This window comes from Microcaecilia unicolor, chromosome 11 (genome assembly GCF_901765095.1).
Source record: "Microcaecilia unicolor chromosome 11, aMicUni1.1, whole genome shotgun sequence".
In the NCBI taxonomy this organism is placed as follows: Eukaryota; Metazoa; Chordata; class Amphibia; order Gymnophiona; family Siphonopidae; genus Microcaecilia; species Microcaecilia unicolor.
In genome coordinates, this window is record NC_044041.1 from 12,478,204 (window position 1) to 12,503,310 (window position 25,107).

The 25,107-nt window shown below is 47.0% G+C and overlaps 1 protein-coding gene across 5 annotated transcripts in view; it reads left to right on the top strand.

The window, feature by feature from the left end:
* EWSR1 (EWS RNA binding protein 1) overlaps positions 1-25,107 on the top strand; it is a 197,294-nt gene that overhangs the window by 15,860 nt on the left and 156,327 nt on the right. For all 5 annotated transcript variants that reach the window (XM_030218209.1, XM_030218212.1, XM_030218210.1 and 2 more), the window contains exons 2-3: positions 13,457-13,493; positions 16,716-16,767. In XM_030218209.1, coding sequence (XP_030074069.1) covers positions 13,457-13,493; positions 16,716-16,767 — 89 coding nt within the window. The remainder of the gene's footprint in view (positions 1-13,456; positions 13,494-16,715; positions 16,768-25,107) is intronic.

The following is a 25,107-nucleotide window of genomic DNA, read 5'->3' on the forward strand; positions in this document are numbered from 1 at the left end:
GGAGACAGGTCCCACTCGTGCTGTTTTGCAGTCGATGGCCTTGGGGGGGGGGGGGGGGCGGAGATTCAGTGGGAGTAAAGGATAAATTAGTAGCTTCTGTTTTGGATAGAAGTGTCACCATTTTGCCCTCCCTCCATGTAGTTTCAGAGCAGGTGATTTCTCGGCAGGCTTCTTCTCCTTCCACAGGCTGTCGCTTCCTGTTCTATAAGTTCTGAACGGGCTTTTCTTATGCATAAGTCAAGCCCTTCCCCCACTTTTTTCTGGAAGGCGGTCTGTTGAAGGACAAGTGATCTCAGCTAAGAGTCCCAGGGAGTCCTAGGATCTGGATGAAGACCAGGAGATGCCCTCCCTGAAGGAACACAATGCGAAGGTGCCACTTCAGTCGGTGAAAAGATCCAAAAGCTCAGCGGGTTGATGCTGTCCTTCAACTCTGGTTGGTGGATGTTCTCTATGCCTTTCCTCTGGTCACTGGTTGGTTGTCTGATCCGGAGGATAGAGATGCCCAATTGTCGCATGGTCTTGGTGAACGGGATTGGCCACGGCAGACCTTGGTATGCTTATCTCTGGCGGTGACTTGTCGAGTCTTCTCTCATTTTTCCAGAGATTCTCGACCTCTTGTTTCAGGGTCCGGTGGTCCATCCAGACCCAGGTCGATTTTTGTCTTACGGCTTGGCTCTTGAGCGGGCGCACTTGAAGAGAGGGTACTCTGCAAGTAGTGTCTATCATGCTTTGTTCTCAGTGTCGTTTCACTTCACTTAATTATATCAGGACTTGGAGAGTGTTTGTGGTGTGAGGGGGTAAATATTTCTCCCTTTTCTGCTTGGCGATGCATTTCCTTGAGTTTTTACAATGAGGATTTGACAAGGGCCTGTTGCTATTTTCTCTTAAGATTCAGATTGCGGCCTTGTCTTGTTTTTGGGGGAAGTCTCTAGCTTCTCATCCGGATGTTTAGTTTTTTGCGTGGAGCACGCCTTTTGCAGTCTCCCTTTCGGACAAGTTTTCATTTATGGGATCTTAGTCTTGTGTTCTTGGTCCTATTGAAGCAGCCTTTTGAACCTTTGGCGTCTTGTATGATGAAGGATTTGACGCTCAGTGGTATTCCATTTTGTCCCCAGATCAATCCAGAGACTTAAGATCAGACAAAAGATGGCAAATCAATAGTGTCAAGTACTAAGCATGATGCAAATAGGAACAACAAAAATACTCTGAAATGTCTATATGTAAATGCTAGGAGTCTGACATAAGATAGGAGAGTTGGAATATATTGCAGTAACTGAAAATTCTCTATATATAAAAGGCACCACCAACGTTCTAAATGAAGCCTCCAGCTGGAAGTGTGAAGGGGGAGAGAGATCCGGTTTCCCCATGAGTGTCTGCCCCGCCCTCGCGCTCTCTGTAACACAAACAGTGAAGGAAAACACAGCAAAGCATGAAATCAAATCGCTCTTTCTGTAACAGTGAAGGACTCAGAGGGGGAAGGGGAGAGAGAGCAGAAGCCCTCACTATCTCTGAAACACAGCACAGCAGGAAACTTAACACTGAAGGACTCGACTCCCAGGGGGGGATGGGACAGAGAGCAGAGGGGACAGACAGCACAGGGGAAGGGAGAGAGGGCAGGGACACACACACTCCCACATGCACACAGAAGAAAACCTTGCTAGCCCCCATTTCATTTGCATCAGAAACGGGGCTTTTTTACTAGTTGGATATAATAGGCATTACTGAGACCTGGTGGAAGGAGGATAACCAGTGGGACACTGTCATACCGGGGTACAAAGTATATCATAGTGATAGGGTGGACCGGACTGGTGGAGGGGTAGCATTGTATATTGAGAGCCTTGACTCAGATTACAAATTCAGCAGGACACAAATCACACCTTTGAATCATTGTGGGTTGAAATTCCATGTATAAAAGGGAAAAGGACGGTGATAGGAGTGTACTACCGTCCACCTCGCCAGGATGAGCAGGTAGACGCAGAAATTATAAAAGAAATCGGAGACGCAAACAAAATGGGCAGTGTGATGATAATGGGTTGTCACGTACTCAAAGCTGGAAACTGGGTTTGTGAGCCCTTGGGCTACTGCCGAGGAGCAGCAGTGGCAGGCAAAACCACCCCACACCAAAAGCAAGGCAGAACAGACGTACCGGCAAATCTAGGCAAGGTCTCTAGGCAGTCAGCCAGCAAGCAGAAGACAGGTCCAGGCAACGGTTCAATAGGCAGGCGGCAAACAAAGCAAAGTCCAGGTCCAGGCAAAGATTCAATAGGCAGGAAACCAACAAAAGCAGAACCAGGTCCAGACAGTCTCTCAGGCAGAAGTGCACCAGCACTCACATACCAGGGCCTAAGACGCAATGCAAAGGCAACTGATTGCAGTCTCTAGGTGATTAATAAAGCCCATCCACACCCGAGGTGCAGCTGCAGCAACTCTGAGTAACAATGGAGGCTGTTCCCACAGGAGATCTCTAAGGACCAAATAAGGGCTTCCTTCCTGTCCTCGTTACTCCAAGATGGCTTCCTATGATATGATCTATTCAAGATGGCTGTACCCCTTGAGCTATCCAAGATGGCTACGACTTTTGAGCCATCCAAGATGGCTGCCGCCATTGATCCAACCCAGATGACGGCGGCCAGAGATAGGAAACGGAAACAGATCTTCCCAAAGACAGAACTACTCCAGAAAGGATAGGCAGAAGCCAGCTCAGAAGCTGACCCCCAGAAATCAGGTAGAGGCTGTGAGGGGTCACGACCACAGATGTGACATGGGTGACTTCAATTATCCAAATATAGAGTGGGTAAATGTAACATCGGGACAAGCTAGAGAGGTACAATTCCTTGATAAAATCAAGGACAGCTTTATGGAGCAGCTGATCCAGGAGCCGACGAGAGAAGGAAAAATTCTAGACCTGGTCCTTAGTGGAGCGCATGATCTGCTGAGGGACGTTATGGTACTGGGGCCGCTCGATAACAGGCATCATAATATGATCAGTTTTGATATCGGCCTTGAAGTAACTATACACAGGAAGTCAAATACGTTAGCTTTTAACTTTAAAAAAGGAGACTATGATAAAATGAGAAGAACTGTTAAAAAAAAAATAACTTACGGGGGCAACTGATAGGGTAAAAACTGTACAACAGGCATGGACGCTATTCAAAAATACTGTCCTGGAGGCCAAGGCCAAACATATTCCGTGAATTAGAAAAGAAAGACGGAAGTCCAAAAGACAGCTGGCGTGGTTGAAAGGTGAGGTGAAGGAAGCTATTAGGGCTAAAAGGAACGCCTTCAGAAAATGGAAGAAGGAACCGTCTGAAAATAAGAAGCAGCATAAGGAGTGTCATAGCAAATGCAAGGCGCAGATAAAGACTTTCAAGAGGGATTACGAAAAGAAGATAGCATTAGAGGCAAAAAATTTTTAGTATATTAAAAGCAGGAAACCGGCAAAAGAATCGGTTGGGCCGCTGGATGACCGAGGGGTAAAAGGGGCGATCAAGGAAGATAAAGATGTAGCAGAGAGATTGAATGAATTCTTTGCTTCGGTCTTCACCGAGTAAGATTTGGGTGGGATACCAGTGTCGGAAATGGTATTTCAAGCGAATGAGTCGGAGAAACTTACTGACTTCACGGTAAACTTGGAGGACGTAATGGGGCAGTTCAGCAAACTGAAGAGTAGCAAATCTCCTGGACCGGATGGTATTCATCCTAGAGTACTTAAACTGAAAATGAGCTTGCGGAGCTACTGTTAGTGATATGCAATTTATCCTTAAAATTCAGTGTGGTGCCGGAAGATTGGAAGGTGGCCAATGTAACGCCGTTTTTTTTTTTTTTTTAAAGGTTCCAGGGGAGATCCGGGAAATTAGACCGGTGAGTCTGACGTCGGTGCCGGGGTAAATGGTAGAGGCCATTATCAAAAACAAAATTACAGAGCACGTCCAAGGACATGGATTACTGAGACCAAGTCAGCACGGCTTTTGTGTGGGGAAATCTTGCCTGACCAATTTACTTCAATTCTTTGAAGGAATAAACAAACATGTGGACAAAGGGGAACCCGTTGATATTGTGTATCTGGATTTTCAAAAGGTGTTTGACAAGGTACCTCATGAAAGGTTACAGAGGAAATTGGAGGGTCATGGGATAGAAGGAAAAGTCCTATTGTGGATTAAAACTGGTTGAAGGATAGGAAACAGAGAGTGGGGTTAAATGGGCAGTATTCACAATGGATTTGCTGATGACACAAAGTTATTCAAAGTCGTTAACTCGCGACAGAATTGTGAAAAATTACAGAAGGCCCTTACGAGACTGGGCAGCTAAATGGCAGATGACGTTTAATGTGAGCAAGTGCAAGGTGATGTATGTGGTGAAAAAAGAACCCGAATTATAGCTGCGTCATACAACGTTCCACGTTAGGAGTTACGGACCAAGAAAGGGATCTGGGTGTCGTCGTCGATAATACACTGAAACCTTCTCAGTGTGCTGCTGCGGCTAGGAAAGCGAATAGAATGTTGGGTATTAGGAAAGTTATGGAAAACAGGTGTGAGGATGTTATAATGCTGTTGTATCGCTCCATGGTGTGACCGCACCTTGAGTATTGTGTTCAATTCTGGTCGCCGCATCTCAAGAAAGATATAGTAGAATTGGAAATGGTGCAGCGAAGTGTGACTAAAATGATAGCGGGAATGGGACGACTCCCCTATGAAAGACTAAGGAGGCTAGGGCTTTTCAGCTTGGAGAAGAGATGTGTGAGGGGAGACATGATAGAGGTATATAAAATAGTGAGTGGAGTGGAACAGGTGGATGTGAAGCGTCTGTTCATGCTTTCCAAAAATACTAGGACTAGGGGGCATGTGATGAAACTACAGTGTAGTAAATTTAAAACAAATCGGAGAAAATATTTCTTTACCCAACGCATAATTAAACTCTGGAATTCGTTGCCGGAGAACGCGGTGAAGGCGGTTAGCTTAGCAGAGTTTAAAAAGGGGTTAGACGGTTTCCTAAAGGACAAGTCCATAAACCACTACTAAATGGACTTGGGAAAAATCCACAATTCCGGGAATATGTATAGAATGTTTACGTTTGGGAAGCTTGCCAGGCGCCCTTGGCCTGGATTGGCCGCTGTCATGGACAGGATGCTGGGCTCGATGGACCCGTGGTCTTTTCCCAGTGTGGCATTACTTATATACTTATGTGTGTTGTCCCTCAACCAGCAGATGGAGCTAGAGAGAACTCCAAGATTGAGCTGGCTGCACAGGACTACATATGCCAATCTCGGTTTTCTCTCTTATCTAGCAGGTGGAGGAACATACCTGTGCAGCTCCATATTGATCTGACTCCTATCCTGTTCCCTCGGGGGGGGGGGGGGGGGGGGTGTTGAGGTGCCATTTTGTGTGGTTTGGGACACCTGGTGGAGCCAGGTCCCTCCTCTCCTCCCCCGGCCAGCCTCACTAGCCAGTCCCTCTGGGACGCAGTGGCGTGCAGTCGGAGTGTGCCTGAATCAGCTATCTCCTGCCTCTTTCAGCAGGGAAGAGCTTCTACTTAGGGAGTGGCAGCCACTGTGTAATTTACTAAAAAAAAAAACAGCCTTTAGCCCCACAGCGCGAACGAGCAGAGCAGCTTCGTCGCTTCCCAGGGGAGCCGAGTTCTCTGTTGATTTTAGTGTGCAAGGGCGCTTCTTTAAGCACTGATGATATTTTCTGCTGTAAAGAATTTTTAAGGGGAATTAATAATTTTAGTATTCAGGTCTTTAAATTTTTTTATTCTTATCCAATTTTTGTTCTTGCAAAAAAAAAAAAATTATTCTAGCTCTCCATTACTAATTACCTAAAATTGAGGCGGTAAGCTGTTTTTATTAATATGAGTTGATATATAAATGTGGGTTTCAGGTTTGTCTAATAGTTTAATACTCAATCTGGATTATACTTGCAATGTGAATGATTACTGAAGAATATTTTTGTAATTCCCAGATATCTCAATAGAGATGGAAAAATTAAAAAAAAATTAAAAACTAGAAAGGTGAACTAAGGCATCCTTTTTGAAGCTCTTCATGCTCATATCACCAAATGGTTTTAAGTTATAGCTAATATTTGTACAATATAGCTTGTTCCTTAGCGTCCTCCGAACCGGCCTAGAATGTGACTGATGAGTTGTGCACGCCTTCCAGCAGGTGGAGACTGAGAAAAAAAAAACTGACTCGAGAGAGGGGGTCAGTAAGAGCCCTTGGCAACAAGAGAAAGATCCAGTGATCTCAGTCTCCAGCAGGTGAAAGATGTATTATATTATATTCTTTATATTTTTTCTATTGCTGTAATTCTTTTGGTTGGTTTTAATATCTTGGTTTGGGTGAATTTATTTCTTCTGTGCATCCGGATACATTAAAAAAAAAAAAAGCCTGTTGAGGCAGAGGCCCGTGGGGGTCTCTTAGCGCCTCGGGGGTGTCAAACTTGGGTGGCCGGGTCCCTCCCCCCATGTCCTCCCTGGTATTCTTTTAAGCTGTGCTCGAGTTAAAAAAAAAAAAAATCTCAGCACAGAAAGGCAGCGTCTCTCAAGCTCTTCAGGGGAAGAGCTTTTGAGGCAGGGAGAGGCAGCCACGAGGAAAAAAAAAAATAAGACAAACCTAGATTTTGGTTCTCTGCCCTTTACTTTCTCTTTAAATGAGCAAGACAGCTTCTGTTTTCTCTCTGTGACGGTTTGCTGTTTTTTCTGGCTCCTGTTTTGGTTTCTCAGTTGGTTTAGGGAGACACGATGGCAGAGAAGCTCCGCCGCTGTTCAGTCTGTCAGCGCAGGGAGTCGTCTCGAGCGGTGCTTGTAAGTTTTGCACCGCGGTAGTTGCTTCGCGCGGTAGTTGCTTCGTTGGCGCATGGCCTTTAAAAAATGTCGGCGCCGTTAGCAAGGGGGGGGGTCCGATTCGGCAAGTTTTAAGTGCGGTGGGGTGAGCCTCTCTGGCAGCGCCGATTTTGGCGGGAAACGCTGCCATTTTGTCTTCCCCTCTAAATGCTGCATCCCTGCCTACTTTACCCAGCGGCTCTGCCTCAGACTCCTGTTTCAGCGGGTGAAGGTGGCTTCCCGTCTGACTTTGTGGTACAAATGTACTAAGCTTTTTTGTTGCTCAAAGCTGCTCCAGGAGAGGCTTCAGTGAAGAGGTCTCAGGAGGGCCAAGCAATGGCTGCTAAGCGGCACAGGCAGTTTTGAGATTTAGAAGAGGATTTTTCTTCTAAGTTGGACCAGGAAATTCCATCCTTGGAGGAGACATAGGTGCTTCCGGAAGATCATTTTCCTCAGGACTTCGATCAACTGGAAGGTGGTGCGGAGCCTCTCTGCGGGGGAGGATCCTTCAGTGGTGAGAAGTTTTCATAAAGATGACCTGCAAGAGCTTATTTCTCAGGTTTCCACTGTCTTGCGATTTGAGGAGCAGGAGACTCCAGTGGCGGAGTCCAGAAAGGTGGATTTACTGGTGAAAGGTATTCATAGGCCAGACTTTTCCAGTGCATTAGGATATTAGGGACATCATTCAGGCACACAGTGGGAGGTTCCGAATTCTGCCTTTCGTCTTGCCAGATCCATTCTCAGGCTTTTTCCTGTTCTGGATTCAGAGAAGGATCTTTTACGCCCTCCAGTGGTGGATGCCGTAGTGTCCGCATTCACTAAACGAAATACGGTTCCCTTGGATGGTGGGACGGCTTTGAGAGATGTCCAGGATCGCCGTATAGAATCCTTGTTAAAGAATAGTTTTGATGTTTCTGCTCTGGCAGTGCAAGCTGCTATCTGTGCTTCTTTAGTAGCGAGAGCCTGGTCTGAAAAGGTCTTGGACCGTTCTTCTGATGATTTTTCAGTGATAGATGGCGAAGTTGGAAATGGGTTTGGCCTTTTTGGCAGATTCTCTTTACGACTTGTTTCGGGCCTCTTCTAAGTCTATGGCTCTCTGCGTGGCAGCCCATCACTCTCTTTGACTTTGTGGCTGGTCTGCGGATGCAGCCTCTAAGTCCAAGCTTAGTAAATTTCCTTTTAAGGGTTCTTTTCTCTTTGGTGATGAGTTGGATAAGCTGCAGTGTAGCCTGGGTGAGGCTCAAGTTCTGAGGCTTCCTGAGGATTGTCCCAGTGGGCCTGGATGTGGTGTTTTTTCCCGGCCATGGTAGGGGCTGTAATTTTCGGTATAGACCAGGCAGAGTAGTTCCGTTTCAATAATCCGTTTTTTTTTTTTTCAGAGGACCTACTCCTTTTGGGATGGTCGTAGAGGCGGTCGGGAAACAGGAAATTTTCTCGTCTATCTCCCGTCCTCAGCAATGAAGGTTCGCGCGCCCACCCTCTAGCTCAGGTAGGAGCTCGGTTGGCGCAGTTTTATGGGAGGTGGGCCCACATTACTTCAGACCAGTGGGTTCTAGAGGTTACTCGCCATGGGGTTCGCCTTAGTTTCCTCGTCCTTTGTCAGATGCTTTCGTGGAGTCTTCCTGCCATTCTCTGCTCAAAACCAGGGCTGTCAGGGACACTGTACGCAGACTTCTCGACCTTCAGGCTATTTGTCCAGTTCCTTTGGCAGAGCAGCGTCTAGTACTTTACTCCATATACTTTCTGGTTCCCAAGCAAGAGGGTTCCTTCAGGCCGATTTTAGATCTAGCTCCTTTGAACAGGGACTGTCCTTGTTAAATTGTACAGCGCTGCGTAACCCTGGTAGCGCTTTAGAAATGTTAAATAGTAGTAATAGATCTCCAGACGGTCAATTGAGCCCTCAGGGTGCCCTCGTTTCGTATGGAGACTTTGCGGTCGATCATTGTGGTGGTGCAGACCGGGTAGTTTCTGACGTCGCTCAACCTCACAGAAACCTGCTTGCATATCCCTATTTGACCGGCAAACCAACGTTTCCTTTGGTTTGCGGTGCTTGGCCAGCATTTTCATTTTTGGGCTCTTCCCTTCGGGCTTGTGACTGCTCCTCGGACGTTTACCAACGTCATGGTCGTAGTAGCCACAGCACTCAGAGTGGAAGGCATTCTAGTCCATCCTTATTTAGACGATTGGCTGATCAGAGCAAAGTCTTACCAGGAGAGCGTTCAGGTGACAGCTCGAGTAGTAGACTTCTTGAAGTCCTTAAGTTGGGTAGTCAGTGCACAAAATATCCATCTCAGTCGTTGTACCTGGGAGTCTGTTTCGATGCGTTGCAAGGCCATGTGTTTCTTCCGCTGGCTCGTGTCCTCAAACTGCAGTCTCAGATTCGTCACTTATTGCAGTCACCAAGGCCAGCGGCCAAGGATTATCTTCAGGTCCTGGGTTCCATGGTGGCGGCGATCGAGGCAGTGCCCTGGGCCAAGGCTCACATGAGGCCACTCCAGAGGTCGCTTCTTGGTGGTCATCACAGAAGGACCCTCTACATCAGAAATTGTCACTTCTTTTTTTTTTTTTTAATTTCTTTATTTATTAGTTTCATTTATATTAATAACAACATAAATGTATAGAAATATCAGCAATATAATTCGGCATTACAAAATACCTCTTATAAGAAAAGAAAGGAAAAAAAAAAATTTTTCATTTTGTCCACAATAAATTGAATCAAGAACTAAGAAATAATCATTAGGAAATGTTACATAAAGTTCAGCAGACGAGAGAGCAAAAAGTCCACAGCCAATTTTACAGCAGTCCTTAACTATGGGCCTATCTCTATTGGTGATACAGCCTTTTCTTTAGATTCAATAAATTCAAGTAACTTTTTAGGACTAAAAAAAAAATAATTCACTGATTGAAGAGAAATACAACAACGACAAGGAAATTTTAAATTAAAGGAACCCCCCAAATTCAAAACTCTAGGTTTATAAATTAGGAATTCCTTCCTTTTCTTTTGAGTAGTTCGCGCTAAATCCGGAAACACTTGAATTTTTTGTCCCAAAAAAGTTTCATGGATATGTCTGAAGTAAGACTTAAAGATACTGTTACGGTCACACTCAAAAGCAAAAGTGACCAGTAATGTCGTTCGTTCCGTGATCAATTCCAGAGAGGACTCCAAAAATTCAGTCAAATTCAAATCTTGAGATGTAGGTAATTGTTTCTTGTCTAAAGGGCCACTGAATATTCCGGTTATATATTGTGTCCGTGTTATAGGAGGATATGCCTCTTCTGGAACTCTCAGAACTTCCTTAAAATATTTTTTAAGCATATCCAAAGGATTGATCAAAGGCGATTTCGGGAAGTTGAGAAATCTTAAGTTGTTTCTACGAATATTATTTTCCAAATATTCTATCTTCCTTTCATAAACTTCCCGTTCTTTGATCAAAGCTTCAGTCACTTGGTTTAATTTAGTAATTTCTTCTTGAGTTTTCAAATCTTTAACACTCTGCTCCTGAATCTGAGCGTTCTGTACCTGATTCATATTTTTTAATTCAGTTATTTCTTTGTTAAAAGAGACATTAATCAAAAGCAAAGTACTGTTCACACTCTGGATAGCTTCCCATAGCGAATCCATTGTCACTACGCTTGGTCTCAATAATCCTCCGGTACTCACAGTTCCGATCTCCGAGGCAGTCTGCTCACTTCCCACAAAGGGTTCCTGCAGCGGTGTTTCCTTGCCCGGGGTTGAAGTAGTCATGGGACCACCCTTCACCAGCATTGAGGCTCTAGGCTGCTCCAAGGCCTCCAAATGCTGATCTCCCACAACTAAAAAATCGCTTCCGGGCCGCGGAGGTGTAGCGAGAGACGGGGGGCTAAGCGTCGCTCCCTCAGTGCTGCGCTCGGCGCCAGATAGCGCCGAACCAATCGAGGTGGACATCTGCACTCCAGGGCTTCCAGCCCAAACACCCTCCAATGTTGTCTGGCGAAGGACAGGAGTCGACGGCGGCACTTTGGTGGTAGTTATCGCCGTTTTTCCTTTTCTTTTCCCCATTTTAAATCGGGGAAAATAGTCCTTCGTCTAAACACTTATGGGCGTTCAGGAGCTGAGAAACCCGGCGTCTGCTCTTGACGCCATCTTGATTCCAGAAATTGTCACTTCTGGTTCAGGTGAAGAGCAGCCTACGTTGGTGGCTGCGAGATGCCAGTATGACCAAGGGAATGCCTCTGGATCAGCCCAACTGGAGGGTGGTTACAACAGATGCCAGTCTTCAGGAATGGGGAGCTCACGGTCAGGGACAGTATGCTCAAGGCCTGTGGTCTCTTCAGGAGAGATCTTGTTCAGTAGATCTATTAGAGACTAGGGCAGTTAGACTAGCAATCCAGACCTTTGTTCATCTGTTGAGGGACAAGGCAGTCCGCGTGATGTCAGAAATTGCCACTGTGGTGGCTTACATCAATCGGCAAGTTGGAGCAAGAAGTGTCACAGCTGTTAGTGGTCGGAGGTGCATCTGGTGGCGCTGTCAGCGGCTCATGTGGCAGGAGTTCAAAATGTTCAGGCAGACTTTGAGTTGAAACATGCTAGATCCCGGGGAGTGGGCTCTAAGCGAAGAGTATCGGGCGGTGGTGAACCTTTGGGGGTTCCCCAAGATGGATCTGTTTGCTTCCTGGCCGACCAATCTTAACATAGTAACATAGTAGATGACGGCAGAAAAAGACCTGCATGGTCCATCCAGTCTGCCCAAGACAAACTCATATGTGTATACCTTACCTTGAATTGAATTTGTACCTGTCCTTTTCAGGGCACAGACCATATAAGTCTGCCCAGCAGTCTTTGTGCCTTTCCTCCCTGGCCATTGATAGGGCATCTACTTCAGAGAGTCGAGATGCACAGGGGCCATCTGATCTTGGTGGCGCCGAATTGGCCTCGCAGACCGTGTTACGCCGCTCTTCAGCGGCTTCAAGTAGAGGGCCTGGTCAGGCAGGATCTTTTGGCTCAGGGCCCTGTGTTTCATCCAGATCTGGGTTGATTCTGTCTTACGGCCTGACTACTGAGTGGGCGAGATTGATAAGAAGGGATACTCCGCTAACATAATTGCTACTATGCTTCGCTCTCGTCGGCGTTCTACCTCTTTGAATTATGTTCAGACCTGGAGGATTTTTGAGGCCTGGTGTGAGGATAGCTCCCTTTCCCGGGTGAGTCTTGCAAATTTTGGATTTTCTGCAGCGTGGTTTCGACAAAGGCCTTGTTTTGGCTCTATTAAAGTGCACATTGCAGCTCGGTCGTGTTCAAGGAAGATCGCTGGCTAGCCTCCTGGAAGTGTTCCGTTTCTTAAGAGGGGTTAGCCTCCTGCGTCCGTCTCGCTGTTCTTTTCCCCGCTGGGATCTTAATTTGCTCTCTGTTCTTACCAAGCCTCCCTTTAAGCCTTTATCTTCTTGTACTTTGAAGGACTTAACCGTGAAGGCATTGTTTTTAGTGGCTGTTGCCTCAGCTAGGAGAGTTTCGTGTAGGTCTCTGTTTTGGGAATTCAGCTCGGATTGAGTGGCTTTAAGACCAGTTCCTTCTTTTCTGCTCAAGGTATTGACTGGTTTTCATTCATCTCAACTGGTGGTGTTGCCTGTTCTAGGTTCTTCAGGTCGGAGGAGCAGCGTTTCTTGAAGCTTTTGGATGGCAAAAGAGTTCTGAAGCATTATGTCAAGTCTACGGAGAACATTTGTCGGTCCGATCAGAGGTTCACGCAAAGGGCTTATGACTTTTAAGCCCACTACTTCTCGTTGGCTTAAGGAAATTATTGCATCAGCTTACCTTCTTTCTGGGAAAGCTGTTCCCGAAGGAGTTAAGGCTCACTCTACCAGAGGTCAGGCTACCTCTTGGGCAGAGCGTTGTCTGGTGCCTCAGAGGACATTTGTATGGCGGCAACTTGGTCTTCTTTGCATTCCTTTTCTAAGCACTATCGATTGGACCTCCTGGGTCATCAGCAAGTTGTTTTCGGGGCACACGTTTTGACGGCGGGGCTGTTAGGGTACCTCCCATAATCTTACTGGTTTACTTCCCATCAGTCACATTGTGGGCCGGTCCGGAGGGACGCTAAGGAAGGAGAAATGAGACCTTACCTGCTAATTTGCTTTCCTTTAGTCCCTCCCGACCGGCCTGGATCCCTCTCTTTAGGTATTATTACGTGTCTTCAAGAGTTAAGTGATATTGTTTTCTTGAGAGCTGTGTTGCTGGTTTCTGGTTTCATTGTTAAAAAAAAAAAAGAAAACACAAATTCTGTGGTTCAGTATGTAACCTTTTGTGCATGATATGCAGGGGCATGTCATTGGTCACATTATTGTTGGTGGCGCACACCCTGTGTTGGCAATGTGCCGGTGGCTGCTCAGGCTTTCATATGCACAGAGCATTTACTTATTGTTTTACTTCTGCTTTGGTGCTTTGTTACTGGATCTTTCTTTTGTTGCCAAGGTCTCTTATTGGCTCTCTCTAGAGTCATTTTTTTTTTCTCAGTCTCCACCTGCTGGAAGGTGTGCACAGTCCATCAGTCACATTCTGGGCTGGTCCAGAGGGACTAAAGGAAAACAAATTAGCAGGTAAGGTCTAATTTCTCCTTTCTGTTAAGACGGTGTGCATTACCTTTTATTTTCTCTCCCCTTGTAGACTATAGTACGTACAGCCAAACTGGAGCCCAGCAGGGGTAAGTACTGTCTGCTCACTTGCTCTTTATTCAATATTGAAGGATATTTATTTTAACTGGTATTGCTGTATGAAAGGTGTGGGTTTTTTTTTTTTTTTTAAAGCTGCAATAAAGGTAATTTGACTTTTGTGGAACTGTCCAGTCCCTTTGGGAGACCAGGGATTGGGTCAGAGAAGTAACAACTGCATTATCTGTTTTCTAGTTGTCTGCCCCTCCCTCCAATTCTGCTTTTGGACGGACAATAAGTCACCTCTGATTGCACTATCCCAGTTTGATGGACGAGTCTTGTAGTAGTATGGTGGTTTGTGCCAAAGCATGCTACTAGGCCATCTTACCACCATCTCCCTCCTTGCTTTCAACTGGGATGGGGGGGGGGGGTACATTCTCCCTCCTCTTGATACTAGATCTCTTACCTCTCTGATCTGATACCCCCTCTCCTCCTTTTACAATCCTTTCTTACTCTTCTACTGATTTTTTTCCCCTTTTCCTTATTGATTTCCTCTTTCTTCCTCCCTGAGACTCCTCCTTTTTCCTTTTAATCCACCAGTCCAGATGTGCAGATTGCTCCCTACTTCCAGCACATGGAGACAGCAGAAGGCTGTGAATTTCAGCCTTATAACACTGGGCAGCCTGCATCCTTTCAATATTTGTCTCGGTGGATGGTGGATGTGGTAGCCATGCTGCTGGACTCTGGTCTATAGGAGCTTAACTGAACATCTAAGGGCTATTAGCAAGGTCAGACAGTGCAGGTGTAGAGGCCTCTAGGGTGGCCTGTCCTTGAGCTGGAGAAGAGATGGAGGCACCTAGGTTCCTCTTCCTATCTGTGCTCAGGTCGCCCCTTTACCTGTTAGATTGTAACTTTGAAAAACATAGATTTACATAAGAGGCTGGGGAACTACATGAGAAGGAGTTACTGGCTGTGAGAACAGAAGTATCTAGCTTGGGGGTGCAGTTAACGAAGAGAAGTGGGGCCAATGCACTCATCGGTGGCAAGCAGCATATCAGCTGGGAATCAAGTCAGTAAATTGAAGCAACAAAGAGAGTCCAAATCTCCCTCAAAAAAATGCCAAACACAGAAAACAACAAAAAAAAGCGGAAGAAACCCAAAAAGACCAGACTGAAACCACGGGATGGTAAGAGCACCAAAAAAGGTTTGGGTCTCAATAAAACATTTTTAGTAAATTGAAGCAGGCATGCTGGGAGTGGCAGTTGGGCCAGTGCTCTGGAGTGGCCTGCCCACAAAGGTCATAGGTTTTGGCAAGAAGCTTGGGGCCATACTGCTCCAGGTGCAGGAGCTTCTCGGGGATCTTGGTAATTCACTCTGCCTTGTGGTATCAGAAGCAAAGTTGATGCTCCTCTCTTATTCCAATCTGGCGGACTTGCTTAGAAGAAAAGCCCAGGTTCCTGCTGGCTATAGTCCACCTAAGAGACCTCAGTTTGGAGGCTTTTGAGAATTAGGAGCTGTTCTGTGGTATGGTTGCTTGTCTTGCTTTAGGTAGTCAGGCTCTGTGGAAAAGCTGGAATGGTCAGGTAGGGACAAGTTGGAGGACGGAGATCCCTTATTGAGGGGAGTGACTTTTCAGTTTAGCTGTTCCAGAAGGAAGTATTACTGGTCATACTTACACAGGTGTTGGAAGTGCTTGGTGTGTTAGAGGAGCCAGTGATCACTTGGAAGCTGCAGTTAAGGTTTTGAGAATACCCAGAGTTAGTCGGGCTGTTTAGAGCTGTCATCTCAGTAGTGGGACACTCCAGATGCTGACTGAGAGTAGGAAGAACTGGAGAATTAAACTAGACTCTGTCGATGTGCTGGTTATGGTGATAACTGAGGTGACCAACATTTCAGTACAGGTTGGATCTGACCCCAAAGATATGCGGGATCGGGAGCTTAATTCAGTGGTGAAGCAAGTCTTTGAGGTGACAGCATTTGGTGTTGCAGGTGGCTGGCTGCAATAGGTACATGTCCAGTGCATGTTCTTGTTGGGCTTCACAGAGCCCCATTTGGTTATCAGAGGACAAGTTAGTAGATCCCAAGGAAGCTTTTCATTTGGAGTCAGTCTTGGCCTGTCTTGAATCTCTATATATAAAAGGCACCACCAACGTTCTAAATGAAGCCTCCAGCCGGAAGTGTGAAGGGGGAGAGAGATCCAGTTTCCCCATGAGTGTCTGCCCCGCCCTCGCTCTCTCTGTAATACAAACAGTGAAGGAAAACACAGCAAAGCACGAAATCAAATCGCTCTCTGTAACAGTGAAGGACTCAGAGGGGGGAGGGGAGAGAGGGCAGAAGCCCTCACTATCTCTGTAACACAAACACAGCACAGCAGGAAACTTAACACTGAAGGACTCGACTCCGAGGGGGGAGGGGACAGACAGCACAGGGGAAGGGAGAGAGGGCAGGGACACACACACTCCCACATGCACACAGAAGAAAACCTTGCTAGCCCCTGTTTCATTTGCATCAGAAACAGGGCTTTTTTACTAGTGTCTATATAATTTCTACTAAAGCTTCAGCTAGGGGTGAATGTCAGTGGCTGCATAACTGGGTGGTGGATGTCACTTCAAAGGTAATGGCTTATCTTGGAATAGAAGCCTGCTTTGGAGAGGACCTGGGAGGTCAGAGCTTCAGAGGCTGCCAAAATAGGCTTAGGCACCAAAAATAAAAGGGGAAACCATAAGACATACTCCCACAGAGGAAAATCAAAAGGTGAAAGAGTAGAAGAACTTGGCAGTAGCAAAGATAATGCCTAGAGGCATCAGATAAATATCTGAGAAGAGCTGTTTGATCTCTTACAACGTACAACTGTTTCGAATCCAAGCTCATCTTTTTGCTGTCTTAGCTGTGCGATGCAGGAACTGGTCTCAAATCTTGAGGCCTGCATAGGGGTTCCTGCAGTAGGTGGCTCACTCATGCAGAGCCACACAATTCACAGAAGAGAAAGTATAGGGCATCATCTCAGCTTGTGTTCTGTCTCCATCTGCTGGTAGAGGAGTGTAACTCATTTTTGAACTGGTAGGCTTCAGTCAGCAGGCAAGACCAAATTGACACAAGATTTTCAAAAACTTACTGCAGAATGTACTGGTGCTGCTATAGGAAACTGGGGCTTTGTGTAAGCCTGCATTGGTTGTACACACACAATAGTATAAATGTACTTTGCTCTGAAGCAGTCATATAAATTTGATTACGTTCCGCTCCATAAGAATTTAATCACTTGACGTTTCTTACAGCTATACTGCTTATGCAGCACAGCCAACTCAAGGATATCCCCAGGCCACACAGGTAAGACAAAATTGCATTTTTAACTTTTTCTGTTCATTAGAAGACCTTAGTAAATAAAAACTCAGTTTTGTCAACTTTTAGCATGGACTGACTAACATTAACTGCATTGTTGCTCAATTCCCAGGTACATTTTATTTTCTATTTATAAAAAGAAAAAAATCCAAACATAGGAAAACCAATTGGGTACAGCATTGTAAAATAAGACAGAAGAAAGTAAAATCAAGCCCTTGTTAAAAATAAAACTTAAGGAAAATTTGGGTTTTTAAAGAAAAAGATACTTCCCAACATTGCTTTTAATCAAAAGAACATATACCAAGGTTAATCAGACCTCCCTATATTTCTCCAAAAGGGAGGTTTGATTAACCTTGGTTGGAGTGACTTTATTTGCTCTTCATCAAAACCATTATAATAACCTACTAACCTTATTGTTGAAGTATTTTCTTCTGAATGCAAAAAGATGTTCCGATTATCAGATACTTTTATGGGAACTTCAAATAAAACGAAGCCCCCAAAGCAAGTGTTCTCAATTCAATTTATGAACATTTGTCGGCTTCACTGGGTGGCGCTGGCTGCATCCAGAGAGAGCTGCAATTATTTAACACCAAAAAAATCCAACCCAGGTACTTTGACTTGACTGTTTTGTTGCTGACAGTAAGCCTCTGTGTTTTCAGGCCAGGAGGAAGTCCAAGATGATGGGTGAAACCCACATGTCATGTACTAGGTACAGAATTGAACTTAGATACTCTTCATTAAAGATCACCACAGTGACTAGAATTGAGAATCCTAAACTGCTCTTGAGGGTATAAATCCTCTTATTTGTATGCAGCGGAGGGAAATCTGGGTTGCAGGTTTTGGAGATAATGGTTTAGAAGACAAGTTATAAAGGGAGAAAGTTGGTCTTGAATGGGTGGTGTGCCCCATCCCCCACTTGGCACTCATCATTGCAATGGCTTGATCTTGGGATTTGAACCTACAAATTTGTGGCTTCAAACAGTTGAGAGCAGCTTCCCCAGCAGATGACTCCCCCCCCCCCCCCCCCGAGGAAAAAAAAAAAAACCTCACAGATGACTAGCCATGAAATCAGTGCTCTAGATTCTAGAATTTTCCAGTGATATCACAGTATGTTGACCTTGGTGGATCTGATTGAGGCCTACTTTCACATTCCCATCAGTGATCTTACAAACTATTTTCTTCACTGCTGTATACTTGGCTGGTATTTTCTAAGGTGAGTGGTAGCATTGCCCTTCTAATTCAAGTTTTAGATTAGCCATCAGTACAAATAATTACAAACCAAATGCATAGATACAGTACTTAAATCAGTTAACCCTGAAAGCAACAGAAACAACCCCCTAACCAGGAGTTTGCTAGAGTAATATTCAGTGCCATCTTAATAATCCATGGAGTCAGTGGGGTTGGCTGATTCCATGAACCCACTGGAGGATCCTGCAGAGGTCTAAGAAGGGAGTTGTAGAAGAATACCTGGAGAAGGACAAGGTTCCCTCCAGGGAAAATTCTTTTGTGGTTCAGATTTTTCATAGAGATGAGCTATTCAGTCTGATTTGCTCGTTTTCACGGTTCTCAAGCTCTGTGGATTGTCTGGTGGAGACCTCGCACAGCAGGTGCTCTTACAGAGGGGATGAAGCTCTCCCTGGCCTTTCCCATTCATAAAGCTGTCAAGGAAATGATAGCAGAATGGGAGCCCCAGATGCAGAATTTAAGGTTGGATGCCTGTATCCTATTTCTTTGGAGGATCCAAGAGGGAACCCTTGTTGCTAGTGGATGTGTTTAGTGTCAGCAGTGCCCAAGAAAATGACATTCCCAGTGGAGGGAGGTGGTGCCCTGAAAGATCTGCCAAATCATCAGATGGAAGCACCACTGAAGCAAACGTTTGAGGTGATGACTCTAGCTCTGCAGGCATCAGTCTGTGGGGGCTTTGTGACTCAGGCTTTCCTTCCCTCCATTGTGCTGAGCAGTTCTCCCCAGAGAAGAAGGCTTTAGCAGTGGACTGGATAAATCCGTTTCTTGGTGGACACCCTGTATGACCTTAACTTGAACTTCTACAAAGGAAAAGGCTTTCTTGGAATCTGAATAAATTTGCAAAGGTGGAAAGAAGAGAATGACAGCCAGCGTGGTTAAAAGGTGAAGTAAAAGAGGCTATTACAGCCAAAAGATTGTCCTTCAAAGAATGGAAAAAGGCCCCAAATGAAGAAAATAAGCACTGGCAAGTTGGATGCAAAGCATTAATAAAGAAGGCTAAAAAAGAATATGAAGAGAAACTTGCCACAGAGGCTAAAACTCATAGTACCAACTTTTTCAGGTACATTAGAAGGAGAAAGCCTGTGAGAGAATCCATGGGACTGTTAGATCACGAAGTAGCAAAAGTTGCACTCGGGGAGGACAAGGCCATAGTGGAGAAACTGAATGATTCTTTCGGTCTTTACAGAAGATGTAAGAGATCTGCGTACCGGAAATGGTTTTCAAGGGTGATGTAGAGCAACTGAAAGAAATCTCAGTGAACCTGAAAGATGTACTGAGCCAAATTGACAGATTAAGAGATTTTTCCTTGTCATCGGGTAGATGAATCCATTACGAATGGGTTGTGTCCATCAACCAGCAGGGGGAGATAGAGAGCACTGAAAAACCATAGTGCCTCATGGCCAGCTAGCTCCATCTGCCTCTTCAGTATTCTCTATCTCCCCAGCAGGGTGGTTGCAGCTTATTCAGCTCCTTCAAAAAATCTGCCTGGGGTGGCTCCTGTGCTTTTGCCAGTTGTAGCAGGGGTGTTGTGGCTATTGCAGCTTTAAAGGCACATAGGTTAGCCCTTTCCCTGCCTTACCTGGCCCCCGATGTGGATGCAGGCACATTGGTTCGTCCTTTCCCTGCCTTTCCCACATTACTAAACCTCCGGAGTTGGAGAAATTGCATCTACTTTCCTCACAGCGTTAAAAAAAAAAAAAAAAAAAAAAGTCGTATCGCGCTTTGGTGCTGCAATTCCAGAAAAGAGGTTTTCTTCTGATTGTGCAGCATGACCGGAGCTCTGAGGACTCGGTCTGGTGAGGTAAGAGAGTTTTGTAGCTCCTCCGGGAAGGGCCCGTGATCGGGACGTTTTTGGCGTGAATCCGCCATTTTGAATTTTCTGCCGTTTTCGGCGATGACTGCGGAGCTTGTAAAGCGCTGTTCCCGTTGTGGCAAGCGCAGATCCACAGCAGGGCTCTGTAAATCGTGCTCTTCAGATGTCAGGGCCGGCATGAGCAGGGCGAGCGAGGTTTCTTCCTGCTCAGTGGAGCTGGCAGCGGGCGCCATTTTGGACGCGCCACATGGCGCGACCCCTGCAGAAGCGGAGGGGTTTGAAACTGGAGGACAGCCTCGTGTAGAGGCTAACGGGAGCTCCTATCCCCAGACTGGAACCGGGAGGCCAGGGTGAGCCCTTCTCCCCTGAGTTTGTGTTGCTGCTGCATAAAGCATTCATGTTAAAAAGAGTTCTCCCGCAGAGGTCTCATCCTGCCCTGCTAACTGTTCCCCCTCCAGTGGAGCCAGGACTCGGATTGCCATAAGGCGCGTTTTCCCCTGACGGCTGGCCGCACACAAGCGCAGAAGGGGTTAATTCCCCTTCCGAGAGTGGTGCACCCCCTTCTCCCCCTGTGGTCGGGATGTGAGGATTCTGAGGGGTCTGGCAGGCCCTCGTGGTCTGAAGAACCAGAGGAAGATGCAGGATTGCCACCGGATCCAGATGATCCTTCGGTGAGGATTTTCCACCGCGACGAGCTGCCAGCGCTTATTTCTGATGCCCTGCAGGCCCTCTCTATTGAAGATCCTGGGAGTGGCGAGGCCTCCTCTGATAATCTGAGGATGGCAAGTACTAAGAAGCCTGCTCGAGCCTTTCCTTTGCATGACTCCATCCAAGAGCTTATTTCGGCTCAATGGGCTGACCCCGAGGGGCCTTTGAAAGTTGCCAGGGCTATGGGGCAATTATATCCTCTAAGTGAGGAGCATTTGGCGCGCCTAGCAGTGCCTAAAGTGGATGCCCTGGTCACGGCTGTGACAAAGAAAACTACCCTCCCAGTGGAAGGAGGAGTTGCCCTGAAGGACATGCAGGACCGTCGCCTGGAGGTAGCTATGAAACGGTCCTTTGAAATTTCAGGCCTATCCTTACGGGCGTCTGCATGCAGCGGCTACGCTGCCCGAGCCTGCCTCGCTTGGTTACAACAGGCAGTGGAACAGCCCGGAGATGGAGCGGAGCCCCTTTCGGAGGTGGCACCATGGATGGAGTCGGCCTTGTCATTTTTGGCTGACGCCCTTTATGATCTGGTCAGAGCTTCGGCTAAACAGATGGGCTGTAGTGGTGGTGGCTTGACGTCTTCTGTGGCTACGGCATTGGGCAGCTGACATGGCCTCTAAGCAAAGGTTGGTGAAGTTGCCCTTTCAAGGCCTTCGTGGAAAACAAACTAACAGTTCAGTATAATATCCAACAACAACTTTATTGAAGATACCGTGTATGAAACGGTATCTTCAATAAAGGTTTTGTTGGATATTATACTGATCTGCTAGTTTGTTTTCCACGTTGGATTTTGCAGATCAGTTGCCTTGTTTTCTGGGGCCTTTCAAGGCCTTCTCCTGTTTGGTGAGGAGTTGGAGAAAATTGTGAAAGGCCTGGGGGATGCCAAACCCTAGCGCTTACCCGAGGATAGGCCGCGGCCTTCTTCCAAGGGTCAGGCGGTTCCCTCCTCTTACAGACCTCGCTTCCGTGAAGCTAGAAGGTACCGCCCGGGGCCTTCTGCTGGGTTCACTTCGCATGCCCACTTTCAGCAGAGGAACTCCTTTCGCTCGGACAAACGTTCTGCAGCAGCAGGCTCAAGACCTGGAGTTCGAGGGCGACCCTCTCATTGATGGTGCGCCGGCCCCCTCCTCGATTCCTGTGATAGGAGGATGACTTTCCCTCTTTCTCGAGGAGTGTGCCAAGATTACCTCAGATCAGTGGGTCCTACCTGATCAGAGAAGACTACAGAATAGAATTCAATGCCCCGATAAGAGACGTGTTTGTGGAATCCCGATGCGGTTCTGCCGCCAAACGGGCGGTGGTAGAGGAGACATTGCAAGGCTTGATTCATATAGGGGTGGTTTCTCCCGTGCCTCCCCCCGAATGCGGCTCTGGCCGTTACTCCATTTACTTCGTGGTGCCGCGAAAAGGAGGGTCTTTTCGGCCTATCCTAGACTTAAGAGGTCAACAAGTCTCTGAACGTGCGGCATTTTCACATGGAAACCCTGTGCTCCGTCATAGCGCCGGTACAGCCAGGAGAGTTTCTCACGTCTCGACCTGAAAGAAGCTTAGTTGCAGATACCAATTGGCCCCTGCACCAGAGGTTTCTGCGTTATGCAGTGATGGGAAAACATTTCCAGTTTCGGGCTTTGCCTTTTGGCCTCGCCAAAGCTCCCCGAACCTTTTCCAAGGTAATGGTGGTAGTAGCTGCTTTTCTCAGGTGAGAGGGTATCCGGGTTCACCCGTACCTAGACAACTGGCTCATCAGAGCAGACTCTGTAAAAGAGTCATCAGGTTACAACCAGAATGGTCTCAGTACTGCAATCTCTGGGCTTGGGTCGTCAATATAGCCAAAAGTCACCTGACCCCCTCAATATCTAGAATATTTGGAGGTCCGGTTCGACACAGCCTGGGGGTGGTCTTCCTACCCGAGCAAAGGCGCGTTGCAAGCTTCAGAACCAGGTCCGTCTGCTCCTGAGGATGCCTCGCCCGCAAGCTTGGGACATAGTCCAGCAGTTAGGGTCGATGACGGCCACTTTGGAAGTGGTGCCTTAGGCGAGAGCGCACCTGAGACCTCTGCAGTGTTCCCTGCTTCAACAGTGGTCTCCAATATCTAAGGATTATCAATGCAGACTCGCATGGCTCCCTGCAGCCTGGCTCAGTATGGAGTGGTGGCTCTCAGACAGCATGCTGCGGTGAGGAATGCCCCTGGCGCTCCCTGATTGGTTCCTGGTGGTAACAGATGCCAGCCTGAAGGGCCGGGGTGCACATTGCCGGGGAAGGCATGCCCAGGGTCTGTGGACACCCGAGGAGTCTGAGTGGTCCATCAATCGCTTGGAGTTGAAAGTGATTTTTTCCAGGCGCTTCTGGCCTTTCAATTGATCCTGGAAGGATTGACTGTCAGAGTTCTGTTGGACAACACGACAGCAGTGGCCTACATAAATCGCCAAGGAGGCACTCAGTGCGTAGCACTAGCAGCACAGGCCGCGCAGATTTGCCACTGGGCCGAGCTTCATCTTTAGTTGTCAGCAGCTCATATTGCAGGTCAGAGCAACGTGCAAGCCGATTATCTGAGCAGGAATCAGATCGACCCAGCGGAGTGGGAACTTGCAGACAAAGTATTCTTGCAGATGTGTCAAATGGGGAAAGCCCGTAATGGATCTTATGGCGTCAAGCACAAATGCCAAGTCTCGTGCTTCTACAGCAGACGGAGAGATCCTCGTTCGGCAGGGTTGGATTCCTTGGCTCAACCCTGGCCTCAGGGCCTCCTGTATGTGTTCCCTCCGTGGCCCTTGATAGGGCGAGTACTCCTGCGGATTCGGCTACACCAAGGAGAGGTGGTTCTCATCGCCCCGGATTGGCCCAGGAGGCCATGGTATGCGGACCTCCGGCGGATGCTGATAGAGGATCCCCTGCTGTTACCTCTGGTACCGAACCTTTTGTCACAGGGCCCGGTGACCATGGAGGACGCCTGCTGCTTTGGTCTTTCGGCATGGCTATTGAGAGGGCGCAATTGAGAGACAAGGGATATTCCAGTAAAGTCATTTCCACTCTCCTACAGGCCCGCAAGTGTTCCACTTCCGTGGCTTATGCCAGGATTTGGCGCCAGTTTGAGGCTTGGTGTGCTTCTAAAGCGATTACACCCATGCGGGTTTCTGTCTCGCTGATACTTGACTTTTTGCCGGATGGTGGAGGAGTGGCCTAGTGGTTAGGGTGGTGGACTTTGGTTCTGGGGAACTGAGGAACTGAGTTTGATTCCCACTTCAGGCACAGGCAGCTCCTTGAGATTCTGGGCAAGTCACTTAACCCTCCATTGCCCCATATATGCCGCATTGAGCCTGCCATGAGTGGGAAAGCGCGGGGTACAAATGTAACAAAAAAAAAAAAGCTTGGCCTATAATTCCCTGCGTGTTCAAGTGGCAGCCTTAGCATGTTTTCGAGGGAAGGTCGCTGGCCTCTCTGGTTGCTTGCCCGGATGTGACACGGTTTCTTAGAGGGGTGCTTCGGCTCATGTCCGGCCTGGAACCTGGGGTTAGTTTTAAAGGCCCTTCTGTGTTTGCCCTTCGCGCCGCTTAAGCGTGCTTCGGAGAAGGATGTGACCTTAAAGACGGTCTTTTTGGTGGCCGTGACATCGGCAAGACGGGTATCTGAGCTCCAGGCGCTGTCCTGTCGAGACCCATTTCTGCAATTCTGAGTCTGGAGTAATGGTACGTACGGTACCTTCCTTCATGCCTATGGTGGTTTCAGCATTTAACCTAAACCATTTTCCTGCCCTCCTTTTCTAAAGAGGAGTTTCCAGAAGCCTATGGGCAGTTCTACCTTCTGGATGTGCGAAGAGCTCTGTTGCAATATCTGCACATGTCAAATGCCTTCAGGACCTCTGACCATCTTTTGTTCTTTTGTCAGGTCTGCGCAGAGGGTCTCCAGCGTCTAAGGCCACTATAGCCCGTTGGCTCAAAGAAGCTATCTTTTCAGCATATCTGCTATCTGGCCGGTCTCCGCCTGAAGCCTTCAAGGCACATTCCACAAGAGCGATTTCCTCTTGGGCTGAAACTGGAGCACTCTTTCTTCAAGAGATATGTAGTGCAGCTACTTGGGCTTCTAAGCTCTCGTTTGCTCGACATTACAGGCTGGATATGGCTGCTAGGAGAGACGCGCATTTTGGAGCACAAGTGCTGGCATATGGTGTGGCTTGTTCCCACCCTATCTAGGGATTGCTTTGATACTTCCCACTCGTAATGGATTCATCTGCTTGATGACAAGGAAGGGAAAATTAGGTTCTCACCTTGGTAATTTTCTTTCCTTTAGTCATAGCAGATGAATCCATGAGCCCTCCCTCAGTGGTTCATTATGTGATTTATGTTGTTTTTATGTTCAGTTTTTCCTGTAGATATGTTCCCTCATTGGGAGAAGTTGGAAAACAGTCTTCAGGATTTCTGTTCAGTTACAGGAGGATGAGTCCGTTCCCTCCAGGAGGATTGAGTTCATTCCCTCCATTGAATTATAGCTCCAGTTTTGGGGCGTTCATGTTATGCTTTGCGGTGTAACACTGCTTTGGAAGCTTTAGATACTGAAGAGGCAGA